The following is an 18,805-nucleotide window of genomic DNA, read 5'->3' on the forward strand; positions in this document are numbered from 1 at the left end:
CTTACACAGAACCTATAGACATGATAGCTCTTGGATTATAATTTGAATATAGAAGAAAACGTTATTAGGTTTCGCGAAAATTCAAACAAACCCCTTTTCCAGCGTTTCTACAATGCATGCACTGGAGATGGCGTCCCCTATTTGCACATGCCGGCGCGTAAATATCTCGGACGCCACGGAGCAGCGCGCCCGCTTCCTTTAAACACTTCCAGATGGCACTCGCCTCCGTCGCATCGCGGCCTATGTAGGATGCTGCGTTTCTACCAGAAAGCCTGCCTTTGTGCATAGCGTTCATCGCGTGCGTTTCCCGGCAAAATTGACGGTTACATACCCTGCAGTTGCCGGGAAGCGTGAGAAGCAGTCAGGGATCTTTGAATGCTATCGCGTTCCACTCCTAAAGGCGAAGCTTAAGCGTCTTGCAATTTTTTTCACACATGTATCTATTCGCTGTTCTTCTTAAGATATATCAGTTTTTACTTATATCATGCCTCACGTACTGTCATGTCGTGGGTTTACGCCCGTGTGGCGGTTCAAAGAAACTTGCGTAACAGTTCACCCTGCTGATATATTCCTTCGTAACACCAACACTGAAAGAGCTAACGTTTGATGACTCAAAGAATAAAAACAACCATGGAATTAATTATTTCTTGGTTATCAGCCCTGGACTACTATACGAAGCTATTTGCGCTAGATCGGCACAGCATTCACTTGCCACGCAAATCGAAGCAGCCATTGTACTCAGAAGAAGAACCTGCTTGGGGACTGCTGAGAAAACGCACGTGCAATCATGTGGGCAGGCCCCGTCATCACTCCTGGTAGCACCCGACGAGCTGTCGTGAAGAAGATGTCGTCAACTTCACGCTGGAAGCACGTCTCGATGCCGAAGGCTGCCTGGCCGATGTAGTCCATAGAAAGCGCTTGGAATTGGAGACGCAGGTTCACCTCCTCCTCAGTGTCGGCGTGTGGCTCGAGCATGTCCATGAACACCTCCGCTGACTCGGCGATGTGTGGGACCATCTATGGGTCATGCCGGAAAGGCCAAACGGCAAACGCAACTTTGGTATTATTACTTGTTCAGTCATGCACCACGAGCCTACGCATAGATGGCACCAGTACGGTAAGAAGCGCGATGGTTTGGACTGAGGAAACAAGTTGCTGTCACTTCACTTCTGAATGCAGGACCACTTCCTCGACTTCGCACACACCAGACGGTTAAAGAAGCCTGCTAATTTTTTTTTGCGTTGAACATAGATATGCCCATAAGTCGTACATGCTACAGTTGTTGCATAAAGTAACTGATTTATGCAGTTAACTGCTACTTAACTTGCTTACTTGTGTTTGAATTACCCCACAATACCGCGCTTTCTCCTCATGTGTGCAAGTGAAGGCGTCAGCGCCAGGGTCTGTCCCATGTGACGATTACTGCGAAGTGTCTGCTCGAATGTCCCATAATACAGTTTTGCTTCTATGATGGTGTAAGCAAAGAATGCCGGAGTGTGATGGTTTGGATTGAAGCTTTTCTGAAAAAGAAATATATAATCTCAAAAACAACTTTAACGTGGCCAGTTCAGCATTTACTTCAATAGTTTTGCCCTTCCCGAAACATTCTGTATAATTTTGCTTTTATGATACAGCGGTAGCTGTTACGGGCTCTTAGCCGGGACGTTGAGACTCCTTATTGATTATTATTGTTCAAGTATTGAGTACAAGTCTGATGTGCAGCTATCAAAAATGATTGACATATCAGTAAGAAGGAAAATTATCCCTACATGGAAGCTGGTACAGCATACATCTCTTCATTCAACATCGCACGGATCAATGAATAAGCACAACAATCAAAGCTGTCTCCTAAATGTGCGCGAAATATGCTTTAAAGTGTTCTTTGTGTTCCTAACTACTCGTTACTGTCGTAAACCAACCAAATCAGCCTAATCTAACAATTACTCAATCTCGCGCACCACCGAAGTGCGCTGGAAACTTTAGCGGTGTTCTTCGAGGATAAGAAAATGTGTGCCTGCATTTGGCGAACAGGTCGCAAATTTTACCGCCAGTCACAATACTTTTCAGAGTAGTGTCAACTTTTTCTTTTATTTTTCCTACAAGACAAGCTCACATTGTAAATACCCCTGTTAAGACGGGAAGAAAGAGCGCTTGGACGGGAAGCAATGAGAACGACCGACTAAGCGCTGAACTATCAACGACTGGTTTATTGCGAGGGATGTAATATATACAAAACACAGGCTCAACGCAGAAGACCGACAAAAACACAGTATTTTGGCAGGGATAGGAGTGAAATAATCACATCACATGCATCGCCGAAGCAGGTTGTCATGTTTTTCACAAATAGTTAATCTCGCAGCTTTGCAAGGAAACACAGGGTACATTGACACATGAGTTCCCGTGTGATTGCATTCAAAACGCCTCGCAAATCTCATGTGCTCTTTGTTTTTTATATCTGCCTAATACTGTGCTTTTATCTAGAATAGTATGGCAGCAGTATTCTTTACAGCGCTCGGCAAACTGACTGGGTACTGACCATTTTAATGAATACGCATGGTCTCTCAGCCGGCAATTCAAACACCAACCTGGGGCACTATAACGTAAAACTATTCCAAACTTTTCTATTCCAATTCTGCAATCAGCCCTCCACAATTGGTGAAAACTGTTTCGGACTACCCCCACTTGACCTGTCTGCCACGCGACGTCACGAAAACCATGATAGCGCCCCATATGATATGACGTGTACACACTCATTATGCATGATTTGATCTAACAAAAGAAAAATAGTTATTTCTCATTCGACCCCTTTTCGCCATTAGCCCTCGGCTATTCGTCAAAAGTTTTCGGGCCGCACGCACTGCACCTGCCTGTCATGCGACGTCACAAAACCGCAAAAGCCCACCGCGTCAAATTGACGTGTACACGTTAAAGATGCAATAATTTGCCGAACAAAACTGATTTTTTTTTAATAGCCGCAGGCTGGCCCGTTTCGAAAGAAATAAAAGATGGCTGCCGCCGATCGCTCAGGCACTGGCTACTCACACCTGCCGGAAAGAATGGGTTTATTTGCGTATAATAAAACTTTTGCGTCTCCGTGTAACGTTTTAGAGAACTTTCGGCACGTTTACGGCTTCGTTCTGCCAACTCTTCTTTGCTGAGGATTCGTTTTAGCGTCATTCTTATGCTTCCATTGCATGCCGCCTCTACTTTCGACCAGCCACCGCAAGCCAAGTTAGGAAAAGGGGACCAATCGCAGACGCTGGCACCACCCTCTTCAACCGGTTATCGATTTCCAGTGCAGTGAGTGGCTCGGCCCCATCGAATCCCTCTCCACTTGAGCGTGCTCCTCGCCTCTTCTCAGCCAATTAGATAAGACAAGTCGTTCATTGTAGGCAATGGAGGAGGAGGAGGAAAGAACTTTATTGGGTATTGAGGAACCCCTTCCCACCCACTCTTGGTTTAGTGGTCGGCAGGCGTCGCGGGCCGCACCCACGTTGGGAAAATGATATCCGTTTTTCGAGGAAACCGAAGGCACTTCCTATGAAGGAGGAGAGCGTCTTATTGGTCTGTTCAGACAACCTTGCGGGTGACCGCCCGATCCCTACGTCGGGGGTTATGCAAATTTGACGTCAGGAGATTGGAACAAAAACATATCGGAATGGTTTTACGTTAGAGGGCCACTGTTTGGCCAATGTAGCAACGCTTGCACGTCAACAAAATCTATAAAAACTGCGTAGGCGCACTCAATAAAAAGATTTCTGTCTTTTTTTCTCACAGATCACCTTTCAGAGGCCTTCCTTGTTAACTTTGTGGCATAGAGCCGAGAGCGCGTCATTTGCGCTGAGCAAAACGCGTACGCCTATTGTAGCTGCGAATCTTTTTTAATCTGTGTGAGACCTCATGGACATAGGATGCGACGGCTGTGTTCGAATGAGGTGCTGCATCCTGTGCGGGACGTCCTACCCTTCCCTTGGTCAGGTTCACCAAAACCGTTTCTGAAACAGCCGTCAGTATTGCCATAGGATACCCAGCCTGAGTTACCCGTTGCACTTGCTGCTTGAAGGTACTAGGCACATGGTCGTGGCATGAGCGGGTCAGAGCTGCTCTGAGGCAGGAGACTGCAGTACTGATTTTAACTACTTTTGAGTGCGCAGACGTGAATGTTAGAATACCTTTCTTCGAGCAGGGATAGTATGTCGAATACACGTGGTCAATTTCAAACAAAATCTCGAGGTCTAGAAACCTTATCTTACTGTTGGAGGCATGCTGAATCATTAGTACCAGAGGTTTCATTACCGATTGAAAGATGTCGAAAATTTCTTTCGCATGTGAAAGACGGCCTGTTTTGTCAGTTCTGTGATGCACAAGGAAATAATTTAAACAGTGACAAACTTTAGTCGCGCTAGTCGGCAGGAGGCTGCCCATGAGGCTTCAGTCAAACCGTGCCATTAAACAGTTGCTAAGAATGGGAGCGATACTGGACCTAATGCACACGCTATACCGCTGGACGAAAATTGAATCATCGTAGCTTATGAAGTTCTATTGAAGGTAAAAGCTCAGGAGCTCCTAAAATTTGTCAACATGTATCCCACATGCATTCGGAAACTTAGTGATGCTACATTTATCAATTCAATAACTAACTTCATCACAGATGAGGTTTTAGGGCACAGAATAAAATAAGTTTTTCACAACAGCCGCGACGGAACCTACTTGCTCTGGGCATTCAGTCTGAAGGTATTCGGAAAAACCGTTAGCGCTCGTCAGGACGTGAGGATCTTTGATAGGGAGTACCTCTAGGGTTGACTGCAGGTAAGCAGCTATGCACCGTTGCCATGTGCCACACTCTGATACTACGGCCCACAATAAGCTGCTCTCTGTGTGGGTTTTCACAGAAAACCACACAGCAATGCACAAATGTCGTGCTGCCTTGACAGATTTCGCCAAGGCAGAGGGACCCACTTTACAAATCTTGGCCGCTTCAGTTCTGACTTGTGTCTGGTTGATGCCTAACAGCCCTTTGAAGTTCCTTGAGATGACATCTTCAGCTTTGCAGTCGTATTCCCGCTTTGTGAAAAGCACGAAGCCTCCAGCTTGGCACCAGTTTTTCGTAGCGAGGCCACCACGAAGCGTGAACGTTGCCCTGTTTTCGTGTGGCCTCATGCGGAAGGCACTCGACGCCTTCCTCGACGCCGGCTAAGAGAACACACGTACTCACTAAAAGAGCTAGTACCCAGCCATTCAGCCCAGCACTTCACGGGATGTGCCTGGCAACCTATCTTGGATAAATGTAGAATATTAGGTTGATATACAGAGAGAGCACATGGAATTCACGAAGTGCTTTGCATCTAATCACACGGAAACTCATGCGTCAGTTTACCTTCTGTTCCCCTGCATGGCAGTTTACCTTCTGTTCCCCAACAGGCAGATCCTCAGAGGTGCCTTATCCATTGTCACAAGGAAGGAAGGAGAAGCTGTTCCTATAGTTTGCAGAGAAAGGAAGCGAAAAATACGACAAAGGTATACGAGCGTTCTACTAAAGCCTGAAAATGTTGGGTGCGTTATTCTTCCAAAATTCCAACACTCTTTACCACTACCCAAAAAGTACAGTCAGGACAAAAAAAAAAACATCGCTTGTACAATTAAACATTAAATTAATTACCTGTTTAAGCTTGCTGGTCGTAAATCCAGATGTGACGCAGCTACGCATTCTCCTCCACTTGTCCCCACGCACATGAATTACCATCTGGCCGACGATAGGATGCTGTTGATCGGTTCGCATCGTAACCTATTCGTTCGAAATAAAAGCACAGTTGTGTTGTAGCTGTTTAGATTAGCATATATAAAGTGGTGGTGACGATGTTTGGGACATTTTAGTGCAAGGACGAGGTCTTACTCAAGAGCGCCAGGTCTTCATAATTATTTAAACACGCACGCGCACGCACACACAATCACACTTACACACACACCCTAAAAGAACCAGATATTTCATCTATACGTCTCCGCCATATCTGCCAATAAGGGAATCTGGTGACGACACTATTTTGGCAGGAAGTAATGCTAGTACATAGAGCCTACGAGCCACCTCTATAGGCAAAGCCCATTACGGTATAATAATAAACTGTGGTCCACCATTGCAACATAACCAAAGGCGCTTCTTTAGTTTTATTGCCCCTTCAGATGTAGCCAGTCAATTCAGGCGACATTTCCCATGCTCTCCATTAAAAAAGTTACAAACGATAATTTCCTTCTCTGAGTAGCTTCCTTTCCTCTCAGAGAGAAAGAGAATCTACTTTACATATATAATAAGTCCACTCAGTGTAGAATTATTTATTCTACGGGAACAATTCATACAAACGCTCAGTGCCAACACTTTGACAAGGAGAGCTGTCAGAATTTTGAGAACATCGATGCGGAGGTTTGGCTGTGTCGATCATTTATTTATGACAGAGAAAAGCCCCGTTCTGGAGGCGTTCGGGCAGTAAAGAATTGGCACCTTCCTTCATTTTTATATACTATATTGCATATGTAAGCCTCATTCTTCAAATAGTGTCTTCTTACTTTAAATCTCTCTTGTGATCAGTAATTAAACTTTGTTGTATATCTGAGCACGAAGCAGTAAACTTTCAGATAGAACAGTATCAATAGAAAGGACAGTTTAATATCGACTAATTCATTTGCTCAATCAAGGAAGTTAGAAAGTGCAGATACCCCGAGCAGGCTCATAACAGTCTCTTACCCCACGGGCCGTGAAATTTTGGAAGTTTTTGATGTAAGCGTACTCGAGGAAATCTAGGTCCTTGATGAGCAGAAAAGGTACGTCGCCGTTGTAGAACCTACAAAAAGGAGGCACAAACAAATCCAGTTGCCACTTTCCCACTGGCACACACTGGTTAACGCAGTATGACGAGCTCACCATAACGTTGATTATTTTATGATCATCTCATGCTTGCGGGAAATGGTACTAGATAATTCTTACACTTTCACCTGCCGTAATGACGCTTGAATTATTTTTTCGCCGCTATAAAGGATTAAAATAAATTTAATAGTAGCGTTAAAAAACTCTACGGCCTGTGCTATACTTGAGTACATCTGTTCATCTCTCCCGCCGTTATATTAACAATGCGCAGACAGCAGCCACAGCATGGTAAGCAACTGGCTAAACTCAGTTTTATATTCTGCTTGTGGGTTGTTTTTTGTTACTTTGGCATAAATTTGGTAATTCTAGTCACTCTTAGCTCCTATATTATGTTAATCTAGTTACCTGGAATGCCTTGAAACTGCAGCATGGTGCACATTCTTGTACAATGTACAGGGTGTTTAACGAAACGGGTTCAAGGTAGCTTTAGAATTGAGAGCATGATATGCTTATACCATTTTGAAAGAAATGCTTTTACCACGGCGTCTGAGATGGTAAAATGAACCGAGGCAGTAATTAGAAAATAATTATATGTATTAGACTAAGTAACATCGTAAACAAACGAGTCTGATACCCCAAGCACGTTGTCAGGATTGTTCATACCCGCTTAGAAAGAAGGAAAGAGTTAACGTGGACAATTTTTTTTCGGGGTAAAGAAATCGGGCTAATCTTACCGAGAAAACTAAAACTGAAATTCGGAGGATTGCCCAGCTCAGCCCGACTCCTGTGAACAATATGACTCTTCTCGCCTCAACAACCAGCCGCACCAGCCAAATGTCTTTATGAAGCGCTAATCTTTCCGAAAAAAAAAAAAATGCTGAGATAATAAAGGCTGAACGCTTACGGCGAGTAGGACGTTAAATTACCTTGACTGATTACCACTGTTCTGACATAATGCCACAACCGTTCTTTTGCGTTCCGTCGTCGTGATGATCAATAACGTATTTGATGTTTACTCTAGGACGACCACTTTTACTAGATTTCTCCCAAGGATGCCCAAATATTGTAGTTGTACGCTACCTATTTACGAGTTATTCATCACACTATTGTCATCACTATAGCGGCGTTCATCATCATCATCATCATCATCATCATCATTATTATTATCATCATCATCAGCCTGGTTATGCCCACTGCAGGGCAAAGGCCTCTCCCATACTTCTCCAACTACCCCGGTCATGTACTAATTGTGGCCATGTTTTCCCTGCAAACTTCTTAATCTCATCCGCCCACCTAACTTTCTGTCGCCCTCTGCTACGCTTTCCTTCCCTTGGAATCCATTCCGTAACTCTTAATGACCATCGGTTATCTTCCCTCCTCATTACGTGCCCTGCCCATGCCCATTTCTTTTTCTTGATTTCAACTAAGATATCATTAACTCGCGTTTGTTCCCTCACCCAATCTGCTCTTTTCTTATCCCTTAACGTTATTCTTCTTTCCATAGTTCGTTGCGTCGTCCTCAATTTAAGTAGAACCCTTTTCGTAAGCCTCCAGGTTTCTGCCCCGTACGTGAGTACAAGTAAGTAGTAGTAGTAGTAGTAGTAGTAGTAGTAGTAGTAGTAGTAGTAGTAGTAGTAGTAGTAGTAGTAGTAGTAGTAGTAGCAGTAGTAGTAGTAGTAGTAGTAGTAGTACTAGTAGTAGTAAGTACTAGTACGTGAGTACTAGTGAGTACTAGTACCCGTACGTAAGTACTGGTAAGACACAGCTGTTATAAACTTTTCTCTTGAGGGATAATGGCAACCTGCTGTTCATGATCTGAGAATGCCTGCCAAACGCACCCTAGCCCACTCTTATTCTTCTGATTATTTCAGTCTCATGATCCGGATCCGCAGTCACTACCTGTCCTAAGTTGATGTATTCCCTTACCACTTCCAGTGCCTCACTACCTATTGTAAACTGCTGTTCCCTTCCGAGACTGTTAAACATTACTTTAGTTTTCTGCAGATTAATATTTAGACCCACTCTTCGGCTTTGCCTCTCCAGGTCAGTGAGCATGCATTGCAGTTGGTCCCCTGAGTTACTAAGCAAGGCAATATCATGAGCGAATCGCAAGTTACTAAGGTATTCTCCATTAACTCTTATCCCCTATTATTCCCAATCCAGGTCTCTGAATACCTCCTGTAAACACGCTGTGAATAGCATCGGAGAGATCGTATCTCCCTGCCTGACGCCTTTCTTTATTGGGATTTTGTTGCGTTCTTTATGGAGGACTACGGTGGCTGTGGAGCCGCTATAGATATCTTTCAGTATTTTTACATACGGCTCGTCTACACCCTGATTACGCAATGCCTCCATGACTGCTGAGGTTTTGACTGAATCAAACACTCTCTCGTAATCAATGAAAGCTATATATAAAGGTTGGAAATATTCCGCACATTTTTCTATCACCTGATTGATAGTGTGAATATGGTCTATTGTTGAGTAGCCTTTACGGAATCCTGCCTGGTCCTTTGGTTGACGGAAGTCTAAGGTGTTCCTGATTCTATTTGCAATTACCTTAGTAAATACTTTGTAGGCAACGAACAGTAAACTGACCGGTCTATAATTTTTCATGTCATTGGCGTCCCCTTTCTTATGGATTAAGATTATGTTAGCATTTTTCCGAGATTCCGGTATGCTCGAAGTCATGAGGCATTGCGTATACAAGGTGGCCAGTTTCTCTAGCACAATCTGCTCACCATCATCATCATCATCATCATCAGCCTGATTACGCCCACTGCAGGGCAAAGGCCTCTCCCATACTTCTCCAACTACCCCGGTCATGTACTAATTGTGGCCATGTTGACCCTCCAAACTTCCTTATCTCATCTGCCCACCTAACTTTCTGTCGCCCCCTGCTACGCTTCCCTTCCCTCGGAATCCAGTCCGTAACCCTTAATGACCATCGGTTATCTTCCCTCCTCATTACATGTCCTGCCCATGCCCATTTCTTTTTCTTGATTTCAACTAAGATGTCATTAACGCGCGTTTGTTCCCTCACCCAATCTGCTCTTTTCTTATCCCTTAACGTTACACCTATCATTTTTCTTTCCATAGCTCGTTGCGTCGTCCTCAATTTAAGTAGAACCCTTTTCGTAAGCCTCCAGGTTTCTGCCCCGTACGTGAGTACTGGTAAGACACAGCTGTTATACACTTTTCTCTTGAGGGATAATGGCAACCTGCTGTTCATGATCTGCGAATGCCTGCCAAACGCACCCCAGCCCATTCTTATTCTTCTGATTATTTCACTCTCATGATCTGGATCAGCAGTCACTACCTGTCCTAAGTAGATGTACTCTCTTACCACTTCCAGTGCCTCGCTACCTATCGTAAACTGCTGTTCCCTTCCGAGACTGTTAAACAGTCTCGGAAGGGAACAGAATCCAACAAATCTGTTGTTACCTGATCCTCCTCAGCTGCCTTCCCCTTTGCATAGCTCCCAAGGCTTTCTTTACTTCTTCCGGTGTTACCTGTGGGATTTCGAATTCCTCTAGACTATTCTCTCTTCCATTATCGTCGTGGGTGCCACTGGTACTGTATAAACCTCTATAAAATTCCTCAGCCACTTGAATTATCTCATCCATATTAGTAATGATATTACCGGCTTTGTCTCTTAACACATACATCTGATTCTTGCAAATTCCTAGTTTCTTCTTCATAGCGGCGTTACGGTGAGGTTAAACAAATTACAGAAGTTAACTTTCAAATGCCGAACAGTGCTACACATCAAGAAGCGAGCATCCGACTACAATGATTGTGGTTTAGGCGAAACAAATGATACAATATCTCCTGCCCAATGCTCTATGCGTGTTACATTCTTTACTTGATCCATCCTGCTTGTTTTTTTTCCTTGCTTTGAGATAGCAGCTCTTATCTGTTCTATATATTATTCACGCCGTACACCTTGAAATCATACCCGCAGATGTCACCGTATTCCCTGCTCCACTTATCCAGCGCTTTGTGCAGCCCCTGTATAAAGGCAACAACAAAAAGAAAAACCACGTGCACTGTTAATAAACATTGCGATCTCTCTTTTCGTTCCACGACAAACAAAAACAACGAATTGTCAGTACACTTTCATAGTGACGTCATCTTGCATCGGCGCGTCGCATTTCGCTTACTGCTATGACTAAGGGGTATTTTTGGTCCAAATATTATTTGATCGCACAAGACTACGATATGCGTCGTACTATCAGGTGGCTTCGGATTAGAAACGACCAGCCGGGTTTTTAAACGAATTCTAACGTGCACCCAAAGTGCAGGACGCAAGTGTTTTTGCCTCACAATGACACCACCGCGGCCGGAAAGAGATGCCAAAAATGTCGTGGCCTCTAACAGAATGACATAAAAGCGGAGCCCGTGCTTTGATGGCCCATATGTATGTTACCGACGAATAGAGGCACCTATGATGCATATATAAGACAGGAAAAAAAGTGCAGTGTCGCCTGAAAGGCGCAACACAGAAGTCAATAGCAAGTTCTTGCATCGCGTTCGAGTTCTTTGGACATTGTTGAAACACGCGGGAGTCACGTGTTGCCGCGGGGCCGTACGTAAGCAAGTGCTGCTGCGCGGTAGGAACAGCCCCCCGGCTTTTACCAGGCATCTCAAAACACTGGCGAAGGAAGCCTTCATACACACACGTTGAAGCGCACTAAAAAATGGCGTGGGCGCGTGTATGAAGGCTCTCGTTGGCGCGATGAGCAGCGCCGCCAGCGGCATCGCAAGCTTCCAACCTCCATGGTGCGTGTTATGAGAACAATGAAAAAATCACAGTAAACCTAAGCACTTCTTATCAGTTGTGAATGCGAGAGTATTAATTTCCGATTGAACACGGCTGAGTGGTTCTTCAAGTTATGAACTCCTCGCATTTGGCCTTACCGAGGCACAGTTAGAACACAGGCGAGAGCTTATGTAGCGATTTGGATGGAATGAGAACAATCGCTGCTTTCTGCCTCCCTTGGGGAGGGGGACACGGCTCAGTGCACGCGGACAAGGAATGCGCGGAAAACACGGGCTTCCGCGAGCGAGAGCGAGGCTGACGTGGCGTCACGGCGATGCCCCCTCCCCTCGTGCAGTACCTGGCACACTACACTGAAGGGCAGGTGTTCCCTTTCGCCCTCTTTGCTCCGTCGAGGCGCGCTCGTGGCGTGACCTCGAGCGCCGCACATGAAGTCAAATTCGCAGTTTCTTTAATCACAAACCTGGCAACTTTCTGCAGAAAGCCACATACATGCCAATAATTTTTCGATAAGGTGTCTTAAGTAAGGTGGAAACACGAATAATTTTGGAGGCATGAACGAATCAGCGTGTTTCAGGTCAATTCAGTTTCCTTCGTGTAAACTGATAAGGAACGCAAGCTGCTAACGCACTTACCAAGGAGTGGTACTCCCAGAGATTCCCCCACAGCAGGTTGGGCTCTGGCCCTGGAATGCCCAGTTCCTTGAAATAGGAGAACTTCTTCTTACGCCACCTGTAGGTGCAATGCATGAATGAATACGGTGTTTTGTTTCAGAATAAAAGAACGGGGAGATGATTCATTGCGAAACGCGAATAAAAGCAGACAAAAATTCTCACGTCAAAGGCGGGCATATGGTGGCCATAAGTCTTATGGTCTGAAAATGGTGAGTATACAGTAAAGCCAGGGAACGATTTGACATATCTGGCATGCAAATTAAAGCTGCGACTGAATTCAAACACAAGAACCATTCTGCCACGGTCGGCAAGGTTCCACAGGCATACATTCAAAGATTACTGTTGAAACGCCGTCGAAATTCTTTTTTTTTTCCAGCTTACAAGAGCGCTGTTGTGCCTTATTCTTACTGCTTCATTGCCTTGCAAGACGTCCCCAATCTATGCTACTATTGCTTGGCCGAGTAGAATCTTTAGCTAATGAAATATTTTAATAAAATATGTGAAGTGAAAATCCAGGCGAGCCTAACGAGCATGAGAAAGAACACGGCTGCCTTTCTTCAGATCTTCCTCAGCACCATTAACGTTGACTATAACGTTCAGGCGGCACTTCTATGCCCTGAATTATGGCCACTGGACCGGCGCTGACGCAAATTTAGGTCCAGTTAACTCTTCTACTGCTTCTTGTACCTTCCTACCTTGTGTCTTATTATGTCTTGTTCTGTGTGTTTCTCGGAATATTTACGACAGGTAATTTACGGAATATTTACGACAGGTATTTACGACAGGCCTACCAGACACATAATATTTTTTTCTGTGCTACCTTTATTTGAACTGGAGTCGATAATTGCACGAAACGTCAAATGCTCTCATGCCGCAACTGCTCCTCAACTAATTAAATTACTTTAGGTGCATATAAACGCAAAAAGCCTCTGTTGCTACAGTCAGTTAACGAGAACTTTTCCTTGTAGAGGGTCTTCGACAATTATATGGCCAGCAGAGATATCGGAAAAGCGCATAATTTACTTCGAGACGTGCACAAAAGAAGGGTATTTACAACTGTACTTGGATAATTCAGCCGTTGTTTGCATTCTTATCACTGAATTGATCAGCAAAAAGCGCATCATTCGCTCAAATTACACGACTTTGACACACTCATATTATTCTCCAGAAATTGACTTGAATACTGTAGACCTAAAGTATATGTAGGTCAAGGTCAGCACCCTACGCTGAGCAGCCCCCCTACGCGCATTTCTATGTGTTCTCTGTGTCCTTCCAGGACGAATAAAGGAAGCTATTGGTGGAAGGGAAAACAGCCTTCTCCCATAATGGAGCTTTAATTTGAAGCAGCAATAAGATGCACCTGTTCATTTAATGCAAGCCGAAGCAGCTGAACATGCTAAAGCAATGGGGGGACCGATAGCTGTTGGCAGAAATGTTCGAGACAACCGTCGCACAATCAACTTACTTCGTTTGCAAATTAACACCGCTTCATAACTGATCAAGAGGACCACAGAAACTAGTGGTTATGTTTGTTTTCTCAATTGTTTGTGCCTTCGGAGAAGTATGCACAAACCGGTCGTGTTAGCACACTGTTAGCTTAATTCGCCATTCTTTGATAATCTAATACGAAATTCTTCTCTATTTTTATGTGAAGGCTCGGAAAAGGTTGCCTTCTTTTTCTTGTAATTAGGATCTGTTGATCTTTTCTATACCATCCCTACCAGGGACAAACATTTTGTGTGGTACTGAATACAATTAAATGATAATACATCTGACGCGTCGGAAACAGGTCACTGTCATCGAGCTAATTTTCCCCTTCATACGCGACTCTAAACTGACAGGGATATATTGAAGCTGACACGGTGCGCACGTGCAGAAAGTACATTCCACATGTTTATTTGCCTCAATAGTCAGCGGTCTACGGTCTTATTTCTTGTTTGCCTAGTGGTGGCTGGCTGTGGCAGTAATTATTGCAGTGAAAACGAGAATTCGATTGTCTCATTGATTTTCAGTTCATTGTTTCTGTGACCGAAGCGTTAGACTACGAAGGTGCTGACTTCGTTACTCTGGAGCCTCTCAAATCAGCAAGCGAAGCATTAAAAAAAAAAAAGGAAACGAGCTTCGATTACCTTGCCCCCGCTGCCGTGGCTCAGTGATTGTAGTATTGAGCTGCTGAGAGCGAGCTCGCGGGTTGGAATCAATCAATCAATCAATCAATCAATCAATCAATCAATCAATCAATCAATCAATCAATCAATCAATCAATCAATCAATCAATCAATCAATCAATCAAAGTTTATTTCAACAGAAAATTCAAAGCCTACCAGTGTCATTTTAATAGGGGCGCAATCCAAAAATTTCGACTGCATGTTACACTCCTGCAGCACGTGAAGGCGAAAGCCTGTTGCACGCATGATAGTGCATTAAGTTTACGACCAGAGGGCTCAGACTACTCGCAAAACAACACGAGCCGCAGTGCGTAATGAACGTGTGGCAAGCCGTTGTCTGCGAGCTTCGGCCTCTTCTACACGCTGCTGTACCGCATCGTCGCGTTGCTGATTTCTCAGTTTGGTTCCTTCGGCTCGTTTTGGACGCTTAGCTGCGGATTCGCGCGCTCGTATGGCGGGGTCAGACTCGCGCCAACGACGCATCTCTTCGACTTTACGTTGAATCCTCTCAGCAGCGGAAAGCGGCACAGGCGGTCGAACGCCTTCCTCGCGCTGCTTCGCTCGTCGCACCACGTTTCTCGCTTGGCGAGCATCCCCGGCCGTAGAGTGCTTCCGAGGGGGCTATGCAGTGCTTCATTGATGGTTAGGGTGCCTGTTTTGAGCTTGTTCTTTATTGAACCCTACGCTATTATGTGTGTTGTATCGGTGATTGCAATGAATGGATGCACTTTTCGCTTCACTTTGCTGAGCGCTTGTAACCTCTAAGTTAAGGAGGCTATGAGCCATTGCATTTCCTTTTGGTTGCTTACGGGGGTATGACCCATTGCATCTTCGTTTGCTTATGGGGGTATGAGCCATTGCTGCTGATAATATTTTTTTTGTGCCTCTCGACTACAGAACACGTTTTTAAGTATGAGCCACTGCAACGAGCAATTGAAGGCTTTCGTCTTAAATGCTCGTGTACTTAGATTTACGTGCACGGTAAGGAACTCCAGATGGTTAAAATTATTCCGCCATCTCCCACCATGGCGGGTGTCATAATCATACTGTGGTTATGGCTTACCCGCCGTGGTTGCTCAGTGGCTATGGTGTTGGGCTGCTGAGCACGAGGTTGCGGGATCGAATCCCGGCCACGGCGGCCGCATTTCGATGGGGGCGAAATGCGAATTATAACACCCGTGTACTCAGATTTAGGTGCACGTTAAAGAACCCCAGGTGGTCAAAATTTCCGGAGTCCCCTACTACGGCGTGCCTCATAATCAGAAAGTGGTTTTGACGCGTAAAACCCCATAATTTAATTTTGTGGTTATAGCACATCAAACCCCAGAATTATTTTTTTTTGTTTACCTCAGTCCAGGTTAGTAATAGGCTAAGTTAAATCCATACTTAGGTATTTTAATTCCCCAGCTCTCGCTCATTCAGGTCATCTACGGCCATATTTTGTTTCGTACGGAGAGGACTATTAAGGCATCGTTATTGTCAGTTTTTAAACAGAACATTGTGGCCCAAGTGCACTTATGAGGCAACGCTGATACCAGCACTCCCACGTGCTGCAGAATAAAGCTATTGAGATCCGCCGCCATGTAAGAAATATGAAACGCTGAAAACCCAGCTCCACCAGCAAGTCAACAGGCATTCGACGAAATCCACTTGCAGCGTGATAAGCTTGATGAACATGGCAAATGCCTATCTTGCCTGCTCTTTTTTAGCAACAAACAACATTGGTGCATTTGCAGATTTTTGGTTGTTGCACTTCCTGAGGATTTCGCCGTTAACGAAACATTACCAACACGGCCCCTCACCATAGCACGACATGTGGGCCATTGTGTGCCATTGTGTGCCAGCTTAGGCTGCAAGTTCTTGCCGACAGAAAACTACATGGTTGCAGTTTTCAGTTTAAGTGTTCACTCAAGCGCGTACCCACGCACAGTAGTACATATGTGGTAAATGAAACAAAAAGAACGTCATCTGTGTTGATCGAGTTTTCGCTTAAATGCTCAACAACAAAACGCCATGTTGTTTCTCGGGAATTGTCAACTATCCCCAAGATTGCTGCAAAATCTGGTGCGCTTTGATTTGGGTACTTCAGATTAAAAAAAAAAGAACTGTGATCACTCCACACTTTATCTTTCAAAAAGGTTGGCTGCATTACGGATAAAATTCTTACACGGTTTACCTCAAGATTCGCTAAGCTTGAACCCGACCTACCTTTCAAAATTAAGATCTCAAGGTTGATGAAATTCCTCGCTTTTCGAATTTACGCCCTGCACTGGAGTACGCATATGCAGTATGGGACCGCACGCATCGAATGCTATCACTGTGATGGAGAGTGTCCAGAACCCAGCAGGCCAGATTTGTTGCATGAGATTCTCCCTTTATCGCCAGCGTGTCCTGTAACAAGGCTGGAAGGTTGGTCGCTAATGAGCACGCGCAGAAATCATGTGATATTGAAGACAACGTACAGCTTCCATTTTCACAAAATTCAGATGAACTGACAACTGTATGTTCCACCACTGCACTTTGTTACTGCGGCGCCGTCATCATGAGTGCAAAATACGTGAAATATCTTGACGTACCTTTTTTTTTTTTCGGGCATCTTTCCTCCCAAAAGGTAGTATGGAACCGATTGCCCCAGTGTGTTACTAAAAGTCAAACCCACGCTCCTTTAGAGGTCATGTAGCCGCGGATTGTTGATTGGGCATCGCACTGTCTTACTACCGATCATTCGCTGCATTATGAATATTGAAGATGTTCTGCGGCATTACGGGCTTTAGTTGCTGTTGTTTCTTTCTTTTCCTTAATATTCCTTTTAAAATTAGAATTCTTTGAAGTTTTGTATGCTCATTTATGCGGTGATTAGATAGCTTCACACACCTGTTTCCCCTTCTTCTATCTGAGAATTCCTCATTGGCACTGCAGAGCACGTTGATGAAGAAATCGGAAAGAAATAAATGAAGAAATAATTGCCCTTAATTTTGTTTCGATAGGGGTTAGGTTTTCATGCATGGTTTTATTATCACGCACCTTACAGGCGTGTTAATGCTGAAATTAAACCGGCTGTATGCTTCACTTTTCAGCGACAATATCCTTCTCTTTTCAGCGACAATAGAAAACATAACTCTTGCAGTTTTATGCCTCGAACAAACAACTAAACTATGACGGCCACGTGACGTGATTTAAAGTAATATCATATATAGCGATTTGCGAACCCTTATATATTTTTCCCACTGTCGGAATTTTCCGCATTGCCATCATGTCGACACGTGGCTGCCGCCATCGTAAACCGAACCTTTGACCTAATGCCAAAAAAGAAAAAAAGAAAACAGTACGATAGCCGTTGAGCCTGCGAAGCATGCTTATTTATTTTTTTGCGAGAATGGGGGCCACGTACAATAAAAGAAGAAGCTCACAGAGTGCGAGACATTTAGAACGTTAACGTAAGCAGTGCCGCTTACCGAATCAGAAGTGTCAGGACAACCAGGATGAAGGCCACGGTCAGCCACAGAGCCATAGTCGCAGTCTCCTAGCTGGCTGGGAAGCCGTCCGCTTTCTGAAACCACGCACTGCCCCGAATAGGCCGAGAAGCCACCTACTTTTGCCCCAGTTGGGATTATCTTGGTTTTATTCATCGGCTCTGCCACGCGGATCATGGTACACGTTTTGTCCTTGGTGTCAATACCGCAAGCTTATCGACGTGGCATTTCTCCTGCTGGCAGTCTCGAGCAGATCCACACAGGGCGCAAACAAATGTTGCTACTTGGAGTGCGCTTTATTTGCCATCCTCGCCTTTCGCTATCGCGGTCCTTGCTGCGTGTTTCCGGAGGATGCCCACCACAGGAGAGTGGTAGCAGTCCGGGAGAAAGCTCCAGGGACGCTTATCGACAGACCTTGCATCGCCGACACGTGACGGCTTCAATCCTCTTGGCAGATCTCTAAACAGCGAGCGTGTTGTGATGCCAAAACTCTGCCAAAATGCCACTGGATCAACAGCTAGCGTATTGGGAATACAGCAAGCTAGTGTATTAGCTTGTTTAAATTGCAACGAAATGCGTTCAATACATCTGCTTCTTGCACCTACCGGGCTTGAACTTCGATGTGGAACACCGTATTTTCTGGCATACTCGTCAGAGAGATGGCTCCACTTTGAGGCTTCTTGTTTGTTCTTACTTATTGTGCACTTCATTTATGCCGGTACAATTCAAAGGTTCCCTTTAATTTCATTTAATTTGCTTTCTGCTTACGGGCCCGGAGGTAGTACATAAGGGAGGGCTGTAATCCTCGCGACAATGTTAGAACAAAAAATGGACAGAACAGCAAAAGAAACAACAAC

At 44.7% G+C, this 18,805-nt stretch overlaps 1 protein-coding gene across 1 annotated transcript in view; it reads right to left on the reverse strand.

Moving 5' to 3' along the window:
- LOC126538717 (cytochrome P450 3A14-like) overlaps positions 1 to 18,295 on the reverse strand; it is a 40,903-nt gene extending 22,608 nt beyond the window's left edge. The window contains exons 1-6 of the mRNA XM_050185436.3: positions 17,931 to 18,295; positions 12,269 to 12,365; positions 10,812 to 10,864; positions 6,737 to 6,833; positions 5,660 to 5,785; positions 780 to 1,017 (exon numbers count right to left, since the gene is read on the reverse strand). Coding sequence (XP_050041393.1) covers positions 780 to 1,017; positions 5,660 to 5,785; positions 6,737 to 6,833; positions 10,812 to 10,864; positions 12,269 to 12,365; positions 17,931 to 17,986 — 667 coding nt within the window. The 5' untranslated portion in view covers positions 17,987 to 18,295. The remainder of the gene's footprint in view (positions 1 to 779; positions 1,018 to 5,659; positions 5,786 to 6,736; positions 6,834 to 10,811; positions 10,865 to 12,268; positions 12,366 to 17,930) is intronic.
- Between the last annotated feature and the right edge of the window lie 510 nt (positions 18,296 to 18,805).

Source organism: Dermacentor andersoni, chromosome 8 (assembly GCF_023375885.2).
Source record: "Dermacentor andersoni chromosome 8, qqDerAnde1_hic_scaffold, whole genome shotgun sequence".
Lineage (NCBI taxonomy): Eukaryota > Metazoa > Arthropoda > Arachnida > Ixodida > Ixodidae > Dermacentor > Dermacentor andersoni.